This window comes from Pteronotus mesoamericanus, unplaced genomic scaffold, assembly GCF_021234165.1.
Source record: "Pteronotus mesoamericanus isolate MK-2021 breed Mesoamerican mustached bat unplaced genomic scaffold, CSHL_Meso_final scaffold_99, whole genome shotgun sequence".
NCBI classification, from domain to species: domain Eukaryota; kingdom Metazoa; phylum Chordata; class Mammalia; order Chiroptera; family Mormoopidae; genus Pteronotus; species Pteronotus mesoamericanus.
Window position 1 is genome coordinate 5199310 of NW_026555330.1, and position 20274 is coordinate 5219583.

Here is a 20274-nt window from a genome sequence, read left to right on the forward strand (position 1 = left end):
GTTGAATATTTGTTAAATGAGTGAATGTGTTTCTGTTGCTAAGGGAGGTTTTCATAGTTTGGTATTTGTCTCTAATGTTAATTTTAACTTATAACATTATAGGTGAAAAGTCTAGAAAGCAAAGTAGAAAAATGAATTTGGCTCTAAAGTTAAAGCTCTTTAAACTTTTTCAGTTGGAATAACACTGGATGCAAATAGCCACAAGGCCTATGTCTGGTAGAGTACAATATAGTGATATTTTTCTTTTTAAATTTTAATTCTGATTTTGCATGTGACACAAGATAAATGTTATGCCTATGATTATTATGCCTATCTCAAATTAGTGTACATGTTTCTTCAAAGGGTTCTTTTTTCCCTGAAATACCTGATTTTCAAATTTTGATTTCTTCTTGGATTCAATTGTATTACATTTAGGGTTTTAGAACATTTTTCTTTAAAATCTCTAGTTTGCCATTGGATAGAAACTATAGTTGAATTGCATAGAAACTATAGCTAGAAACCTATAGTTTATAGTTGAATTGGATAAAATAGGCCGCATCTATTTCATTAAAAGAGCTAAAGATCAATAGTGGCTCAATGTCTAAAATACGGAAATAGCGAATTACTGTAATCTAATTTTTACATGAATTTTAATGGTTAAGTATCTAATTTTTAAAATTTGATTAGGAATTAGCATGTACAAATGTTGATTTAGCATGAAATTAGCATCTTTTAAAACAGTTTTACCTATTAAGGGTAATGAAACAAAACTACTAGGCAAACCAGGATATACAAAAGATAACTCACAAAATTTACTCTGGTTCATCATAAGAAGCAGCAAGATTTTGTGACTTTCAAATCCTGAATTTTTTTCCCCTGTAAAAACCATTGTTACATGTTTATAAAACTGAGTAAATGCTTTTGGAGAAATAATTAATTAAGAAGCATTAGAAACTTGGAGATGGAACAAGTATTCTTTGAAGTCCATGCATCTGTTTTTTAAGAGGAGCGAATATAGTGTTTAATAGGAATGAATATAGTGTTTAATAACAAATTGATTTCCTTTCATTTGAAATGGTAGAAGACAAAAGACCTAAAAGGAGCCTTTCCTCCGAAGAAAAGTCCATGACTAGGTTTCTGGTTGAATGTGGTAGATTGGCCACATGCAATGATAATCTCTCCCTTCTGAAATCACCACTAAATTTAAATTAAAGGAATATATAAAGGAGGTGTATAAAATGATACATCTACAAAGTCAAGGAATAAGATTGAGGAGGGAGGTCTCAGCAGATAAGAAATCAACTTATTTTTGGAGAAGGAAACAAATGAAGGAGTGGTAGGAGAGCAGAGGACCCTGCCAGTGAGAAGTAAGCTGTTTGCCCAGCCCAGCTCCCCTGAGAGGCTTCAGACTTGAATGCACTAAGTCAGGGGATTGAGTGAACTTTGTAAACAGAGGTTGGACCTCTTGGTCTTTTTTTTTTTTTTTCCAATCCCTTATAGACAGGCAATAATGTCCTTAGGCAGGAGTCTGGTGCTAGTTCTTCTAAGTTCAGTGGGGATCTCTAGAGACTTCAGGGCAGCAAGAATCATGATATTGAAGACAGAATTGGGAACCTCTTCATCCAATCTCAAAGCTTCCATGGCAGAAATCTTTGGTGCCCCTAAACCCCAACCAAGGGGAATTACTGGAGGATTTTTTTTTTAACATCTTAAGGAATTGCGAACTTATTTTCCAGATGTCTTTAGTCCAGAAGATTTTGAGATAGAAAAAAATAGTATAATTGGTGTAATATAGACTTGTTTGCAAATAAAATAATTTCCCCAATGTTTATTCAGTAATTAGTTATTTTTTAACATATTGCTTGTGATAGAGCCATTGATCTCTGAGGATAAAGAAATTGAAGAAAATGATTAAATCAGGAACTATTTTTTATGGCAGTGTTTTAATGAAGTAGTTGAAGGTCTGAAGGATGTCAAACAGAGGTTGACCTAATGTGTCTGCTCCTCCTAGGTGGAAAGCAGAGAGTGGTAACAACTAGGTCTTTGGATGATTTGCATGTAGGCCTGGCCACGGTCTATGTATTATTGTTATTTTAAATTTATTTTTATTTAAGTATAGTTGGTATATATTAGTTATAGTACAGTAGTTGCAGGTGCACAATATAGTGGTCTGACATTTTTATATCTTACAATTTGATCACCTCACTAATTCTAGTAATCACCTGACACCATGTAAACTTACTCAGTATTATTGACTATATTTCCCTTCACCTTTTTTTACCTAACTTCCCCTCCTCCCTATTCTGGCAACCATCCCTTTTGTCTTGGTTTCTTGGAGTCTGTTTTTGTTTGTTTTTCTTTTCTTTTCTTTTTTTTTTTAGATTCCACATATAAGTGAAACCATACGGTATTTGTCTTTCTCTGTCTGACTTCACTTAGCATGATACCCTGTAGATCCAACCATGTTGTTGCAAATGGCAAGTTTCATTCCTTTTTATTGCCACATAATATTCCATTATACGTGTGTGTATATGTACACACACACACACACACACACACGCGCGCGCGCGCGAAGGTCTGCCCAGGAAAAGTCCAGCCATTATTAATATATGGGAATGGTTTGTGTGACATCAATGTAACCTGGCAGCCAAGGACAGTGGACTGGAAGGCACATGTGTGAACAATGATGACTTCACTGTACTAGTCAGTGAGGGCAGTAGATGCCATTGAATGAGCATGTGTACTGTGTGGCTGACGCATTCAAAATGACTGAGTAGAGCAACGAATCTACATCAAATTTTGCTTTAAGCTTGAACATTTCCTCTGTGGAAACTTCCGATGATTCAGGAGGTCACAGCTATGGGTAATTGGTGATTGGCAGCTTCATCAAGACAACGTGCCCACTCACACATCATGTCTCATGCATAGTTTTTTGATGAAACATCAAGTCACCCAGGTGATTCAGCCCCTCTACAGTCAAATTTGGCGCCCTGCAACTTCTGGCTTTTCCCAAAACTAAAATCACGCATGAAAGGGAAGAGATTTTAGAAGGTCAATGAGATTCAGGAAAATACGACAGGGCAGCTGATGGCAATTGAGAGAACTGTGTGAGGTCCCAAGGTGCCTACTTTGAAAGGGACTGAAGTGCCATTGTCCTATGTACAATGTTTCTTGTATGTTGTATTTTCTTCATTAAATGCCTCTATTTTTCCGATTATATGGCTGGATACCTTTTTGACAGACCATATCTATATAAAAAAAATATATACAGGGTCTGGCACAAATAACGCCCCTTTTTATTACAAAATCTTTTATTACAAAATCATGTACATGTAATTCTGTAACATAACAAAATCACCCTCAAACACACCATATGACACTTTACGTGAAATGTTCAAATTAAAACTATAAACCATTACACCCATATTAGTACCCTACCAACCACACTCAAGCAGGCGTTACTTCTGCTGGACCCTGTATATTGTACACACACATACTCGTATCACATCTTTATCTAGTCATCTGTCAGCGGACACCTGGGTTGCTTCTGTATCTTGGCTGTTGTAAATAATGTCACAGTGAACATAGGGGTATCTTTTCGAATTACTGTTTTCCTTTTCTTCAGATAAATACCCAGAAGTGGAATTTCTGGGTTGCATGTTATATCTATTTATAGTTTTTTTAAGAAACTCTATTTTGTTTTCCACAGTGGTTGCACCAGTTTTAGTCCCACAGCAGTGTACAAGGGTTCCCTTTCTCTGCATCCTTGCCAACACATGTTGTTTGTTGACTTTTTGATAATAGCCATTCTGACTATGTGATGCGATATTTCATTGAGGTTTTGATTTGCATTTCCCTGATGATTAGTGATGTTGAGCATCTTTTCATGTCTATTCTCCACCTGTAGGTCCTCTTGGGAGAAATGTATTTTTATGTTCTCTGCTCATTTTTTGATTAGATTGTTTTTTTTAATTGAGTTGCATATGAGTTACTGACATATTTTGGATATCAACCCCTTATCTGATATATCCTTTATGAAGATATTCTCCCATTTATTAGGTTGTCTCTTTGTTCTGTCGATGGTCTCCTTTGCCGTGCATAAGGTTTTTAGTTTGATGAAGGCCCGTTTGTTTATTTTTGCTTTTATTTCTGTTGCTTGAGGGGACATATCCAAATGGTTGTTACTTAGACTGATGTCAGACAGTTTACTACCTATGTTTTCTTCTAGCAGTTTTATGGTTTCAGGTCTTACATTTAAATCTTTAAAACATTTTGAGCTTGTTCTTGTATATGTTGTAAGAAATAGTCTAGTTTTGTTTTCTTTGCATCTATCTATCTAGTTTTCCTAACACCATTTTTTGAAGAAATTGTCTTTACACCCATTGTACAGGATATATTCTTGACGTCTTTGTCATAGATTGACCATATAGGTGTGGGTTTGTTTCTGGGCTCTTTATTCTGTTCCATCGACCTATGTTTTTTATGCCAGTACCTTGCTGTTTTGATTATTACAGGATACCTCTGCCTTTGTTCTTCTTTGTCAATATTGCTTTGGTTATTCATGGTCTTTTGTGGTTCCACATAAATTTTAGGATTATTTATTCTAATTCTGTGAAGAATGCCATTGGACTTTTGATAATATTGCATTGAATTTATAGATTTCTTTGGATTGTATGTACATATTTTAATGGTTAATTCTTCTTATTAATGAGCTCAGTCTATCCTCCCATTTATTTGTTTATTCATTTTCCTTCTTAAGTGTCTTATAGTTTCCAAGAGTAAGTCTTTTACCTCGTTGGTAAAATTTATTCCTAGATATTTTATTATTTTTGATGCATTTGAAAATGGGATTTTTTTCTTAATTTCTCTTTCTGGTAGTTTGTTATTGTATAAAAATGCAACCTATTTCTGAATATTAATTTTGTATCCTGGTACTTTACTGAATTCATTTATTATAAGTTATAATAGGTTTATGGTGGAATCCCCAGGGTTCTTTTGTTTTTCCTCAATCTTTTGCTTTTAATAGATTTAGGGGATTAACACAGAAAATGAATGCAAGTGCTAAGTTGTTAGCTTCCATATAAAAGACTTAATTTAGAACTTCATGAAATATACTTGTAAAATTAAATCGAACAATGTAAATAAATTAAAAATTCTATTAAGGATCACAAATAAAACATCATATAGTTACAGTTGTCAATTTGATAGGAGTCTTCTTTTTGGAGTCCAAAAAAAGTGGTGATTTGAAGTAGCCTTATTTAACATTTGTATTTAAAGTTATAAAATAACCATAATTTTAGTTGAATTTACATATAGGATACTGAATTTTTATTTACTTTGACAACTGAAGAGGCATAAGTACATAAATAAAATAAATGAAACTTGGAAAAGACGCAGTTGACGTATATTGGGTTGACGACCAAAGAGTCCATTACATTTTTTCTGTAAAATAAAAAACACATTTTTCATTTTCACCAGTAACTTTATTGAGTCGGGTATTTTGAGGATGTCAGCTATTTCCCGCTATTGGCTTCAAGTGGGTGGAGGCCAGGAGTGCTGCTAAACATGCACGAGGCAGCCCCACAGCAGAGAATTATTTGGCCAAAAGGTCAATAGTACCAGGAAACTTCGCAAACCACTTTTGAGAAATTCAATCAGTCATAGAACCTTCTCCGTACACTGCACAAATCTTTTTTTGTGTGTGTGTTTCAGTAGCACTTTTTACCTTTCTTGAAACAATAAAGCATAATATGCCAAAAAGTTGCATATTTTCTTTCATCTTCAATATTAAAACAGCTGCACAAAAATTCACCAGTTTTGATAACTTTTTAAAAAAATACATGCTGATATGACAACTGTCATAATGCAATCTAACAAAATTGTTTAGAATGAAGTTAAAGGCAGCTAAGTGCTACTGGAGCCATCATACAGCAAAAATGTAATGGACTTTTTGGCCAACCCAACAGTATGTTTTATCTTTGATAGTTGCCGATTGGGAAAAAGACTATGAAAAGTAATTGAGGAATAGTACAACTTTAATAATTATAGGAAGTGCTAGAAATTTGTTCTTTGATATTTGTTCTTTTGAAATTTGTGTTTTAATTTTTCAATTACAGCTTACTTTCAGCATTATTTTGTATTGGTTTCAGGTGTACAGCATAGTGATTAGACAATCATATACTTTATAAAGTGGGTCCAGCAATATTTTCAGTGCCCACCTGGTACCTTACATAGTGATCACTATGTATTTCCCATGCTGTACTTTACGTCCCCGTGACTTATTCTGTGACTACCGATTTGTACTTCTCACTCCCTTTACCTCTTTCCCCCGGTCCCCAGCCCCTCTCTCGTCTGGCAGTTGCCAGTCCGGTCTCTGAGTCTGTTTCAGTTTTGTTTGTTTTGTTCTTTAGATTTCACATATAAGTGAAATCATATGCTATTTGTCTTTCTCTGACTTATGTCATTGAGCGTAACAAGCTTGAGGTCTACTCATGCTGTCACAAATTGTTCTCATTTTTTATGGCTGACTAATATGTTTATTCCCTTGTATATATGTATTACAGCAATTTTATACACTCCTCTGTTGAAGGGCACTTGGGTTGCTTCCATATCTTGGCTACTGTAAATAATGCTTCAATAAACAGAAAGATGCATATATTCTTTCAAGTTGGTGTTTTGAGTTTCTTTGGATAAGTGCCCAGAAGTGGAATTGCTGGGTCATAAAGCAGTTTCATTTTTAATTTTTTGAGGACTGTCTATACTGTTTTCCTTAGTGGCTGCACCAGTCTGCATTCCCACCAACAGTGCATGAAGGCCCGCTTTTCTCCACGTCTTCTCCAGCACTCGTTGTTAATAGATTTACTACCAGCCATTTTGACAGGTTTGAGGTGATATCTCATTGTGGTTTTAATTTACATTTCTCTGATGATTAGTGACATTGAGCATCTTTTCATGTATCTATTGGCCATCTGTATGTCCTCTTTGGAGAGGTGTCTGTTTAGGTTCCCTGCCCATTTTTAAATTAAATTGTTTGTTTTTCTTTGGTGCTGAGTTGTTTGACTTCTTTATAAATTTTGGATATTAACCCCTTACTGAATATATCATTGGCGAATATGTTCTCCCATTCAGTAGGTTGTCTTTTCATTTTGGTGATGGTTTCCTTTGCTGTGCAAAGGAAAAAAAAATTTTTAATTAAAAAAATATATTTTACTGTTTATGCTGTTACTGTTGTCCCAGTTTCCTCCCTTCCCCCCTCACCCGGTCCCTCTCACTTCCTCAGGCAATCCACACCATTGTCCATGTCCCTGGGTCCTGCGTGTACGTTCCTTGGCTACTCTATTCCCTTTGCTGAACTTTACAGCCCCGTGATTATTCTATTCCGTAACTACCAATTTGTACTTCTTAACCCCTTCACCTTTTTCACCTATCGCTCCCAATCCCCACCCCCCAATCTGGCAACGTTCAAAATGTCCTCTGTGTCTGTGATTCTGTTTCTATTCTGCTTGTTTGTTTATTTTGTTTTTTAGATTCAATTGTTGATAGATATGTATTTATTGCCATTTTATTCATATTTTTGTTGTTCTTCAAGAAAACCCTTTAACATTTCATATAATACTGAGTTGGTAAAAGGGTTCCTTCAGCTCCTTCAGCTTTTTCTTGTCTGGAAAGCTCTTTATTTGTCCTTCAATTCTAATGATAACTTTGCTGGGTAGATTGATCTTGATTGTAGGCCCCAGCATTTCATCACTTTGAATATTTCTTGCCAATCCCTTCTAGCCTGCAGAATTTCTTTTGAGAAATCAGCTGAGAATCTTTTGGGGGCTCCCTTGTAGGTAACTAACTGCTTTTCTCTTGCCGCTTTTAAGATTCCCTCTTTGTACTTAACCTTTGGCATTTTTGTTATGATGTGTCTTGGAGTGGGCCTCTTTGGGTCCATCTTATTTGGAACTCTCTGCTTCCTGGATTTATGTGTCTATTTCCTTCAAGTTAGGGAAGTTTTCTTTCATTATTTTTTCATATAGGTTTCCAATTTCTCACTCTTTCTCTTCTCCTTCCAGCACCCCTGTGATGTGAATGTTGGTACAGTTGATGTCGTCCCTGAGGCTCCTTACAATATCCTAATATTTTTGGATTCTTTTTATTCTGCTGTTCTGATTGGTTGTTTTTTGCTTCCTTATGTTCCAAATTGCTGATTTGTTTCCTGGCTTTATCTACTCTATTGTTGATTCCCTGTAAATTGTTCTTTATTTCAATTAGTGTATCCTTCATTTCTGACTGGATCTTTTTTATGCTGTTGAGGTCCTCACTAATTTTCTTGAGCATCCTTATAACCAGTGTTTTGAATTCTGCATCTGATAGATTGCTTTTCTCCATTTTGTTTAGTTCTTTTTCTGCAGTTTTGTTCTGTTCTTTTATTTGGGCTGTGTTTCTTTGTCTCCTCATTTTGGCAGCCTCCCTGTGTTTATTTCTATGTATCAGGTAGAGCTACTACATCTCCCAGGCTTGATAGAGTGGCTTAATGTAATAGGTGTCCTGTAGGGTCCAGTGGCACGGCTTCCCCTATTACCCCAGCTGGGTACTCAAGGTGTGCCCGCTGTGTGGGCTGTGGACACCCTTCTCTTGTAGTTGAGCCTTGATTGCTGTTGGCAGGTCCAAGGTCAGCCATTGCCTATGTTCTTTCTGGTCACATGGCATTAGCTACAAAGTGATCTGCAGATGGCTGCTAATTGTGCTGGGCTTGCAGTGCCCAGGAGAGGTCAAGCCATGAACCAAGGCTGGCTGCTGCTAATGCCAGTCCTGCCTAGCTAGAGGGATGGGACTTGCTGAAGCCAGATGCTGCTCGTTTGAGAGAATTTAGGAAAACCTGAAGCATGGGGCAAGACAAGGCCTTTGTATGGAAAAGCCACTGGAAATAGCTTGGGTGAGCCTGAAAGTTGGTTGGAGCAGAGCCTCAGGGAATCACCAGGGTGGGGCAAACAGTGTTAGCCAGGTGGATGAAAGCTCATTTATGGCACCCACAGCTCTGTGGCTCTGTGGCTCTGTGTGGGGAGGGCTCAGAAGAGGAACAATGGCCTCTGTCAGCACTTCTGTCTGGGAGAAAGCTGTCCTTCAGCCCTTGCCCTGATGCCAGATAATTCAGTTTCTCCCTGTATGTCTCTGGTGCCTTTGAATCTGCTACCCTGGTGTTGGAGCTCAGAAGTAGTGAGTCTGAGTGAGTTCGGATGTGGGTTCTTTAAGAGTAACTGCCTGGGACTCCAGAAGTTCCTGTCTTCCACATCCTTAATCCCTGCTGGTTTTTACAGCTAGAAATTATGGAGACTTGTCTTCCTGGCACTAGAACCCTGGGCTCGGGGGCCTGGTGTGAGTCTGGGACCCTTTGTGCCTGAGATATCCCTCCCAATTTTTATCATATCCACCACACGTGGGTGTGGGAACAGCCCCTTCCACATCTCTGCCCCTCCTACCAGTCTCAGTGTGGTTTCTTCTTTAATTCCGTAGTCGTAGGACTTGCATTCAGCTCAATTTCTGATGGTTCTGAATGATCATTTTTCTATAGTTTAGTTGTAATTTTGATGTGGTTGTGTGAGGAGATGAGCCATGTTTACGTATGTTGCCATTTTAAAACCCTTTAATTCTCAGTTGCAAAAACTTTAGTTTGATGTAATCCAATTTGTTTATTATTTCTTTTGTTTCTCTTGCCCCAGGAGATACATTAGAAAAAAATATTGCTAGAGAAATGTCTGAGATTGTACTCCTTTGTTTTCTTCTAGGAGTTTTATGGATTTGAATCGTATATTTAAGTTTTTAATCCATTTTGAGTTTGTTCTTGTATATGGTGTAAAAAGGTGGCCTAGTTTCATTTTTTGTATGTGTCTGTCCCATTTTACCCACACCATTTACTGAATAGACTGTCTTTACCCCACTGTACATTCTTGCCTCCTTTATCAAGTATTAATTGACCATAGACACATGCACTTATTTCTAGGCTCTTTATTCTGTTTCGTGTATCTATATGTGTGTTTTTATGCCAGTACTACACTGTTTTGATTCCAATAGCCTTGTATTATAGTTTGATATCAGGTAGTGTGATACCTCCAACTTTGTTCTTTTTTTCATGATTGCTGTGGCTCTTTGTAATCGTTTGTGGTTCCATATATAATTTAGGGTTATTTGTTCTAGGTCTGTGAAATATGCCCTTGGTATTTTGATAGGAATTGCGTTGGCTCTATAGGTTGTTTTTGGGTAGTACAGGTATTTTAATGATGTTAATTTTTCCTACCCATAAGCATAGTATATGCTTCCATTTACTTTTATCTTTTTCAATTTAATTTATTCCTAGATATTGTATTACTTTTGGTGCATTTGTAAATTGGATTGTTTTCTTAATTTCTCTTTCAAGTTCACTATTGGTGTAAGAAAATGCAAACTATTTCTGAATATTAGTTTTGTATCCTGTTACTTTACTGAATTTACAAGTTTTAGTAGTTTTCTGGTGGAATCTTTAGTGTTCTTTTATATATAGACTCATGTTATTTGCAAATAACAACAATTTGACATCTTCCTTTCCAATTTGGATGCTTTTTATTCCTTTTTCTTGTCTGACTGCTGTGGGTGGGACTTCCAATACTTGTTGAATAATAGTGGTAAAAGTAAACATCCTTGTCTTGTTCTTGATCTTATTAAAAAAGCTTTCGGCTTTTCACCTTTTAGTAGGATGTTGTGTTTTGTCATGTATAGCCTTTATTATGTTGAGGTATGTTCCCTCTATCCCAACTTTGCTGAGAGTTTTTATCATGAATGGATGTTGGATTTTAACAAGTGTTTTTTTGCATTTGTTGATATGATTATGTGATCTCTATCCTTCATTCTGTTTATGTGGTGTATCACATTGATTTGCAGATGTTGTATCAGCCTTGCATCCCAGAAATACCCTAAGTTCAACTTGATCGTGATGTACGACCTTTTCAATATATTGCTGAATTCGGTTTGCTAATATTTGGTTTAATATTTTTTTATTTGTGTTCGTAAGGGAAATTGGCCTATAATTTTGTTTCAGTAGTGTCTTTGTTTGGCTCTGGTATCAGGATAATGTTGGCCTTGTAAATTGAGTTTAGGAACCTTCCCTGTGTTCAATTATTTTTTAGAATAGTTTGAAAAAAATAGGCATTAATTCTTCTTTGAATATTCTGGGGTTTTTTCCTGATTTAGCCTTGGAAGATTGTATATTTTGGGGAATTTATCTATTTCTTTCAGGTTTTCCAATTTGTTGGCATATAATTGTTCATAGTATTTCCTTATAATCCCTTGTATTTCTGTGGTGGCATTTGTCGCTTCACTTTTCTTTCCAATTATATTTGGGCCCTCTCTCTCTGTTCTCTTGATGAGTCTCACTAAAGGTTTATCATTTTTATCTTTTCAAAGAACCAGGTCTTGGTTTCATTGATTCTTTTTTCTGTTTTTATTTTAGACTCTATTTTGTTTATTTCTATGCTGATCTTCTTTTTTTTTTCCTTCGTTCTACTCACTTTGGACTTTGTTCTTATTTTTTTAGTCCCTTTAGGTATAAGTTTTGATTTTTTAAGATTTTCCTTGTTTCTTTAGGTAAGCCTGTATTTCTATAAATTTCCCTCCAGAACTGCTTTGGTTCTGCCCCCTAGATTTTGGTGGTGTGTTTTCATTTTCATTTGTCTTAAGGTATCTTTTTTTTTTTCTTGATCTTGTTAACCCATTAATTGTTTAGTAGGATGTTATTTAGCATCCATTTGTTCATGTGTTTTTCAGTTTTCTTTTTTTTAAACAGATTTTTATTTTATTTATTTTTAGAGAGGGGAAGGGAGAGAGAAAGAGAGGGAGGGAAACATCAGTGTGTGGTTGCCTCTTGCACACCCCCTACAGGGGACCTGGCCTGCAACCCGGGCATCTGCCCTCGACTAGTAGTTGAACCAGGGATCCTTTGAGTCACAGGCCGGCACTCAATCCACTGAGCCACACAAGCCAGGGCCAGTTATCTTCTTCTAGTTGATTTCTAGTTTCATACCATTGTGATTGGAAAAGATGCTTAATATGATTTCAGTCTTCTTAAAATTTTTGAGACTTGTTTTGTGACCTAATATGTGGTCTATCCTGGAAAATGTTCCATGTGCATTTGAAAAGAATATATATTCTGCTGCTGTTGGATAATGAAATGTCCTAAAAATATTAAGTCCGTCTGAGGTAATGTGTCATTTAAGGCCACTGTTTTTGTTGTTGATGATTTTCTGTCTGGATGATCTATCCAATGATGTCATTGGGATATTAAAGGCGCCTATTATTACTGTGTTGTTATCAGGCCTTTCCCTTTGTGTCTGTCAGTATTTGCTTTATGAATTTAGGTGCTCTTATGTTGGGTGTGTAGATTTTTACAACAGTTACATTCTCTCATTGGATTGATCCCATTTATATTCTCTCATTGGATTGATGCCATTATCATTATAAAATGCCCTTCTTTACCTCTTTTTACAGCCCTTGTTTTTAAGTCTATTTTCCCTGATATATGTATTGTTACTCCAGCTTTTTTTATTTGCATTTGCTTGAAATATCTTTTTCCATCCTTTACTTTCAGTCTGCGTGTGTCTTTTGATCTAAAGTGGGTTGTAAGCAGCATAGGTACAGGTCTTGTTTTTTTAATTCATTCAGCCACTCTGTGTCTTTTGATTGGAGCATATATTCTACTTACATTTAAAGTAATTATTTTTGTATATGTAGTTAGTGCCATTTTATTGTTTTTGATGGTTTTTGTAGCTTTTCTCTGATCTTTTTTTATTCTCTTGTTCTCTTTTCTTGTATGTTGATGACTTTCTATAGTGCTATGTTTTGGTTCCCTTTTCTTTATTTCTTATATATCTGTTATAGATTTTTTGGTTTGTGTTTACCATGAGCTTCATATATACCAAGCTATGATTATAACAGACTACTTTATGTCTATGGTTGCTTAAATTTGAACGCATTCTAAAACACTACAATTTTTACTCACCCCTGTGCATGTTTATTTTTTGTCACTTTTTTTACTTCTTTTGTTTGTGTGTATTTCTTAGTTTATTATTTTAATTTCACATAATCTTTCTACATTTGTATTTTAACTCTTGTTCTAGCTTTACCTAAGATCCACTACTTTAAGTATTTGCCTCTGTCAGTGATAATTTTTTTCTTTTCTATGTTTTCTTATTCATGTTTTTGATCTTTTATTCTTAAAGAAGTCCTTTAACATTTCTTGTAGTACTAGTTTAGTGGTGATTAACTCCTTTAGCCTTTGCTTGTATGGGAAACTCATGATCTCTCCTTTAACTCTAAATGACAGCCTTGCTGGGTAGAGCAGTCTTGATCGTAGGTCTTTGCCTTTCATCACTTTGACCATTTCGTGCTGTCCTCTTCTGGCCTGGAAAGTTTCTTTTGAGAAATCAGCTGACAAGTCTCAGTGGACCCCCTTTGTACATTAACTATTTTTATAACTAACTAGTTTTCTCTTGCTGCTTTTAAGATCCTCTCTGTCTTCAGCCTTTGGCATTTTGATTATGATGTGACTTGCTGTGGGCCTCTTTCTGCTTATTTAGTTTGGGACTCCTTGTGCTTCCTGGACTTGTATGTCTCTTCCCTTTACCAGGTTAATGGGAGTTTTGGGTTATTAAAAAATACTTGAAGTAATATTTTTTCAATCCCTTGCTCTCTCTCCTTCTGGTACCCCTGTGATGTGAATACTGGTGTTCTTGACATTGTCCCAAAGGTCCCTTAAACTATCTTCATTTTTAAAATTCTTTTTGCTGTCCCTGTTGGGTGTTTCTGCTACCTTGTCTTTCAGATTGCTGATTTGATCCTCTGTTGTGTCTAATGATATTGATTCCCTCTAATGTAGTCTTCGTTTCTCGGCTATTGTAGTCTTCATTCCTGACTGGCTCTTTTTTAAGTTTTCTATCTCCATTTTTATGTTTTCCATCTCTTGGTTGGGGTTCACATCTGTTCTTCTCCTAAGTTCACTGAGCATCCATTTAATGAGTGTTTAGAACTCTGCATCTGGTAGATTGCTTGTCTCCATTTTGTTTAGTCCTCTTTCTGTAGTTTTGTCCTGTTCTTTCATTTGAGACATGTTTCTTTGTCTCCTCATTTTGGCTGCCTCGCTGTATTTGTTTCTATGTTTTAGGTAGAGCTGCTACATCTCTTGGTCTTGGCAGAGTGGCCATAGGCAGCAGGCGTCCTGTGAGGCCCAGTGGCACAGTCTCCTTTCGCACCTGAGCTGGGTGCTCCAGGAGTGTCCCTTGTGATGCTCGTGTGTGCCTTCCTGTTGTAGTAGAGCCTTGATTGCTTGTTGGTATGTTAGTGGCTGGGACTGACCCTCAGGCTGACTGGATGCGTGGGCTGACCATGTCCATATTGGAAGAGCTGTTGTGCAGGAACTGATAGGAGTTGCTTTAGCAGCATCTAGTGCCAGCCAAGTGTACCTTTGGGTGTGTCATTTGTGGAGCTTATTGGGTATAGTCTTAAGCTGGCTGCCAGGTGTGTTGATTCTGGAACCTCTTGGGAGGGACTCTCGTAAAGGTCAAGGTCAGCCATTGCTTCTGCCAGGTTTGGGGCTGTCTGGTGGGAGCTACAGAGTGATCCCACATGCTGCTTGTGGTGGGCTTGGAAGTAGGTGGGAGAAACTCTTCGGCAAACCGACATGGGCCGCTGCTAGTGTCGGGCTTGGGATTCTTTGACAGGTGTCTTGTTGTGAGCTGAAGCCAGCTGCTACGTGTGCCACATTTGTGGCTGCTTGTTTGAGGCTAAGTTCCAAGTCAAGACTGGCCACTGCTTATGCCAGGTTTGGGGCTACCTGATGGGCGTTACAGTGCAGTGAGACCAGTCACCGCTGGTGCCAGACCCGGGAGAGCTCAGCCAGAGGCGCAGGGCATGCGGAAGCCAGCCGCTGCTTGTTTGGGGTTTGTGGACCTTTCAGAGATTTTAGGAAAGTTTGCAGCCCGAGCCGAGACAGGCTGCTGCTGTCGGGGAGCTGCTGGAAGAGGTTCCGGCTCAGCGAGTGAGCTGGGCGGGGCTGGGTCTCAGGGAGTCAGCAGGGAAGGGTGAGTGCTGTTAGCCAGGCTAATTCCGAGCTCAGATTTGGCACCTGCCTTGCCTGCCGGGTTGGTGCGAGGAGGGCTTAACAAAGGAACAGTGGCATCTGGCAGCGCTGCAGTCCCTGGAGTGGGGTGCCCTGACCTTTGCGCCTTTAGCCCTTACCCTGAAGCTAGTCAATTTAGCTCCTCCCCTCACATCCTTGGCACTTTACAAGGTGCTGCCTTTGCACTGGGACCCCCTGCCGGTGAGTTTGTGAGGCTGCGCAAGGTCCCGCTAAGACCGGCAGTGCCTAAGCCTCCAGCAGCCTTTCTCTCACTCAGACGCAGTCCCCACTGGTTTTCACAGCCACGTGTCAGGGGGACCTCACTTCTGGCAGTGGAACTCTGGGCCAGGGAGCCCGGTGTGTGGCTGAGACCACTTGCTCCTGGGGAGGGACCTCCTTAGCCAAGACACCCGTCCCGTTTCCTAACTGCCGCCGGTGGGTGCGGGACCTGCCCCTGTCCCCACTTCCACCCCTCCTACCGGTCTCCACGGGGCTTTCTCTTTATATCCTTGGTTATAGGAGTTCCATTCGGCTGGTCTTCAGATGGTTCTCAAGGGTGGTGGTTTTTTAATTTAGTTGTAATTTTGATGTGGTTGTGGGAGGAGGCGAGCACAGCATTTACCTCCTTCACCATCCTGACCAGAAATCCCATTTTATTCTTTTTGAGGTAATGGTAAGCGCATTTTCCCCCCCTGATTTTTCCTTCTGATTGTTCATTACTAGTGTGTGAGAACCTGACATTTCTTTATATTAATTTTGCACCCTTATACTTTACTGAATTATTTTATTCTCTTCATTTTTGGAGGGTTCTTTAGCGTTTCCTGTACACAGTGTCATGCCATCTGCAAATGGTGATGGAGGGCTATTTTGAATGATCTCTGAAAAAATGTCTCCAGGTTTTGATAATTGAGGATTCTGTGAATGTGAATGATCACAGGAAAAGAAAAAAAAAAAATGCCTCCAGGGAGTGACATCTGGTGATTCCCTCCAGGTTCCTGCTGGTTACCCTGAAGTGATGCCCTAAGTCTAGAAGCCACACACACAGAGCTTTCAGTAAGCTTTAAGAGTCTTTTATTGAAGTAAAACATATTTAGTAAACATGAGTATATGTATATATACGCGCACACACGTGTAACAGAATTATAAGTGTACAGCGTGAGAAATTTCCACAAGCTGAACATCACCATGTATCTCAGATCCAGAAAGGGAACTTGGGCGTGTCCCTCGGACCCTCCCCTCACCGCATGCCCGGGCTCCGCCCCCACGGGGGTAGCCGGTCCCCTGCCTACTCACACACAAATTAATTTTGCATTTCTTGAGCTGTATGTAAATAAATTATACAACACATACACGTTTGAGTCTAATTTTGTTTTTGCATGCGTGTGTGGCACAGTACTTACTGCCGGTGGGCCACTGGGTCTCAAGAGGGTTGGAGTTGGTGGTGTATCACAGCATCTTCTGAAATAGGGTGATGGCTGAGTCTGGTACTTTTTGTTCAATATCATGTTTGTGAGTTTCATTCATGTTGTTGCATAGTTGTAGTTTATTCAGTATAATACTACAGTGGTTCATCCAGTCTGCTGCTGTTGGGAAATTTCCAGTAGCTGTTGATGGGTGATTGACATTCTGAGGCACTTACTAATAATTCTTCAAGGAACATTTTATTGTATAAGTGGACAGCCAGTGAGGAATCCTTGATATTTGAGACATCCTTCAGTATAAAAGAATAGAAATGAACCCAAAAAATCAAAATGAAACATTTATAGAAGAATTTGAGGAACAGAACAAAAAGACAGAAAAACAGGTAGTGGATATGAGAGAAAAGTTGTGTTGCAAGGGAAGAAATATAGAAATAAATATTAAGAAAACTTCCCTAAAACTGAAAGACATGAGTTTCCATGTAGAAGAGATTCTCGTCGCAATAGATGGTAAAAGACTCAGATCAAGGCACATTATTATAAAGTTCTTCATTCATTACAAAGAGCACCGTGAATATAGTGAAGATCAGAGGAGAGAAACATTTCATGTGCAAAGGATCAGGAAATAGAGTGGCGTTGGCATTTGCAACAGCAACATTGGGTGCTAGAAAACAACAGAACGATGTCTTAATTCCTGAGGGAAAATTATAAACAACTTAGAATTCTGTATCTACCGTAACTTATGAGCAGAAAAGAAAAAGAACTCACGGACACAGACACCAGTGTGGTGATTGCGGGGGTGGGGGCGGAGGTAGAAGAGGGTATGAGGAATAAATGGTAATGGAAAAAAACAATAAAAAATGAATTATTAAAAAGGTACGAGGGTAGAATGAATTCATTTTCAGACATGCAAGAATTTAAAAAATTACCTTTTTTGACTCTTTTCTATGGAAGGATGTGCTCCTAGAAGACACAGGACGTAGGAGGTAGGGATTGGCCACAGCACAGAGAGGCGAAGGGGACTGTCAGGGCTGCGGCGAAGGGGGTTCTGGGGTTGGTGCCGGCTGTGCAGCTGGCCCGGGAGCAGCTGGCCCAGCTGGGGCGCGAAGGCAGAGGGCTCTGGGAAGCGTGTTTCTAGGAGGGTTTTTTTTTTTTAAGGAAGAAAAAGAACTTTGATTAAATTTTTGGCATTTGAGTATTTCAAAAATGGTTCAAATTTTGACTGACATCACAGAGTATATGGAAGAATATGAAGTATAGCTTACAGAGAATGATACTTCATGGCAATCATGTTATAACTACTGATTACTGATTTATCAAAAAATCAGTATTACTGTGTTGGGAGGATATATGGTTTTGGAGTGGAAATTAGGATGTGGGAATTAGTAGTGAAATAGTTAACTTCTCACACCACAGAGTGAGGCAAAAATAGGTTTACAGTTCATATAGAAAATAATACAATAATAAATAATAATACAGGAATAAACTGTTTTGCATACTCGTAACCGTAAACCTATTTCTGCTCTGCCCTGTGTATTAGGATGATTTTTAAAATCAATACATTAAAAAATAGTAGTATGAACATATTATTTAGATGTGTGGAAGTAAATATCAAGAGAAACAACTAAAAGAAGATGCAGGCTATTTGTTTTAAATGAATGAAATCTGTTGAAGAGATAGGTTAGGGGATTACTGCTTTTCCCTTACTGATATTTTGGTACTGTGTGATTATATTTAAAAGTGATAAAAGTGTATATATGCCTTGCTTGATAAAACTAAAAACTAAAACAAAATAAATATTCAGGAGCGTTAGGATTAAGCATCCCCAGTAAGAGGGAGTCAGGTATAGAAAGAAAGAAGCATGTTTACCTTTTGTATTTAAAAGGGAGTTTTTTTTTTTGTTTGTTTGTTTGTTTTAATTTCTGTTTTTGTTCTATTTCATCCCAGGGCTTCAAAAACAAACCAAAAAAGATGGGTCACATAAAGCCAGACTTGATTGACGTTGACCTAATCAGAGGTGAGTTCTAAATTTGGTTTGTTTCTCATGTATACTATTTTATAGTGGTATTGAATATGATTTTTAGATTTCACCCTATGTGGTAATGTACTTAAATTTGCAAAAGTAATCTTCTTTCCTTATCATTCAGGCTTTGGCATGTTTCCCCTTCTGCTTTGGTGCTATGTGGCTGCATAAATCGCAGTTTCCATATGGGTCAAGAAGGAGGGATGGACTTGCAATTAAGAAAAATATGCAGCACTGTGTAATATTCAAGTGGGCCTGACCAACTTTGAGGTCCTGTCCTCATGATTGAGACAAGAAGTTATTTCATCTAAGAGGATTCTTTTTAACAGAACAGGCTATGTGCTGATTTTGCTCTTACCTGTTTTTAATAGTGTTACAAATGGGCATCAGTCTATAGTGTGTATAAGTGTTTAACGTTTTGCTTTCTTGTATATTTAAAGGCTCAACATTTGCCAAAGCCAAACCTGAAATTCCGTGGACATCTCTGACGCGGAAGGGGCTTGTTCGAGTTGTGTTTTTCCCATTGTTCAGCAGTTGGTGGATTCAGGTGACCTCTGTAAGAATCTTTGTTTGGCTGCTACTGCTTTACCTCATGCAAGGTAATTGGAGAAGTTGGAATAGGTTATGACCGCTTCTTTTTGCTGCTTTTGCTATTAGATAGTACAGACCTTACTGCTTTCTTTTTTTTAAATTCTCACTTGAGGATATGTTTATTCATTTGAGAGAGAGAGAGAGACACCAGTGTGAGAGAGAAACTTGGAATGGTTGCCTCCCATACACGCCCCAAATGGGGATCATACCCACAACCCTCTGGTGTACGGGTTGACACCGCAGCCAAGCCACCGGCCAGGCCCGATCTTACTGTTTTCACATTACCCTTTCATCTGATGGTTTAGAGTAAAAAGAAGTGAAGGGGTATAGACCGTCTGCAGGTCATGCTCAGAGGGAGCAAGCACAGTCGTCGAACTCCACTCTTGTGCGTTTCTCCCTGGCAGCCTTGTGGCCAGGCTTCTCCGTCTTTCCTTCTGTCCGACATTTGCATATTGGGTTGCCTCAGGGGTGGATCCCGGATTCCCTTCCCTTCTCTAGGTATTTTCATCAAGTCCCATTGCTTTAAATATAATTGATATCCTGATGACCCTCAAATGTGTATCTTCAGGCCAGATCTCTCTGCTGAACTTCAGACTTGTAAATGCAATCACTTGCTTGACATTTCCACAGAGGTTCAATAAATATCTTCAACTTAGTCATATCCAGAATGGAACTCTGTATTTTTTTTCGCGAACTTTTTTCCCCCTTTCATTTATTTATTTATTTATTTAGGTACGAGCTTGCTTCTTTTTAGGACTTCCCAGATTTCATTTAAATCATCTCATCAACCACTCAGTTTGCCTTTCTGTTATTCCCTGCTATCGACCCTCACATTGGGCCTGTGAGTTTGACTTCCAACGCATGCCTTGGCTCTGTTTGCCCGCCTCCAGCCTCCGTCACCGCCCACAGCCCCCGCGTCCCTTTGCTCAGACCATTGGACTAGCATCTTCTCTGAGTCTCCTTTCTTCCAACCATTCTTTTCACAGCACTTAGAGAAATCCTTTAGGACAGGAACCATATTATGTCATGTTCCTGCTTAAAACCCTTTAGTGACTTCTCATTTCCTATGGAATAAAATTGAAACTTTTTACCGGGGCCTGCAGTGCGCTGTGTGACCCGTCCCCTGCTTGGCGCTC

The 20274-nt window shown here is 38.5% G+C and overlaps 1 protein-coding gene across 1 annotated transcript in view; it reads left to right on the top strand.

The window, feature by feature from the left end:
• The window catches only part of PHTF1 (putative homeodomain transcription factor 1), a 49747-nt gene that overhangs the window by 12030 nt on the left and 17443 nt on the right, over positions 1-20274 (top strand). Inside the window, exons 4-5 of the mRNA XM_054564729.1 lie at positions 18472-18541; positions 18988-19146. Coding sequence (XP_054420704.1) covers positions 18472-18541; positions 18988-19146 — 229 coding nt within the window. The remainder of the gene's footprint in view (positions 1-18471; positions 18542-18987; positions 19147-20274) is intronic.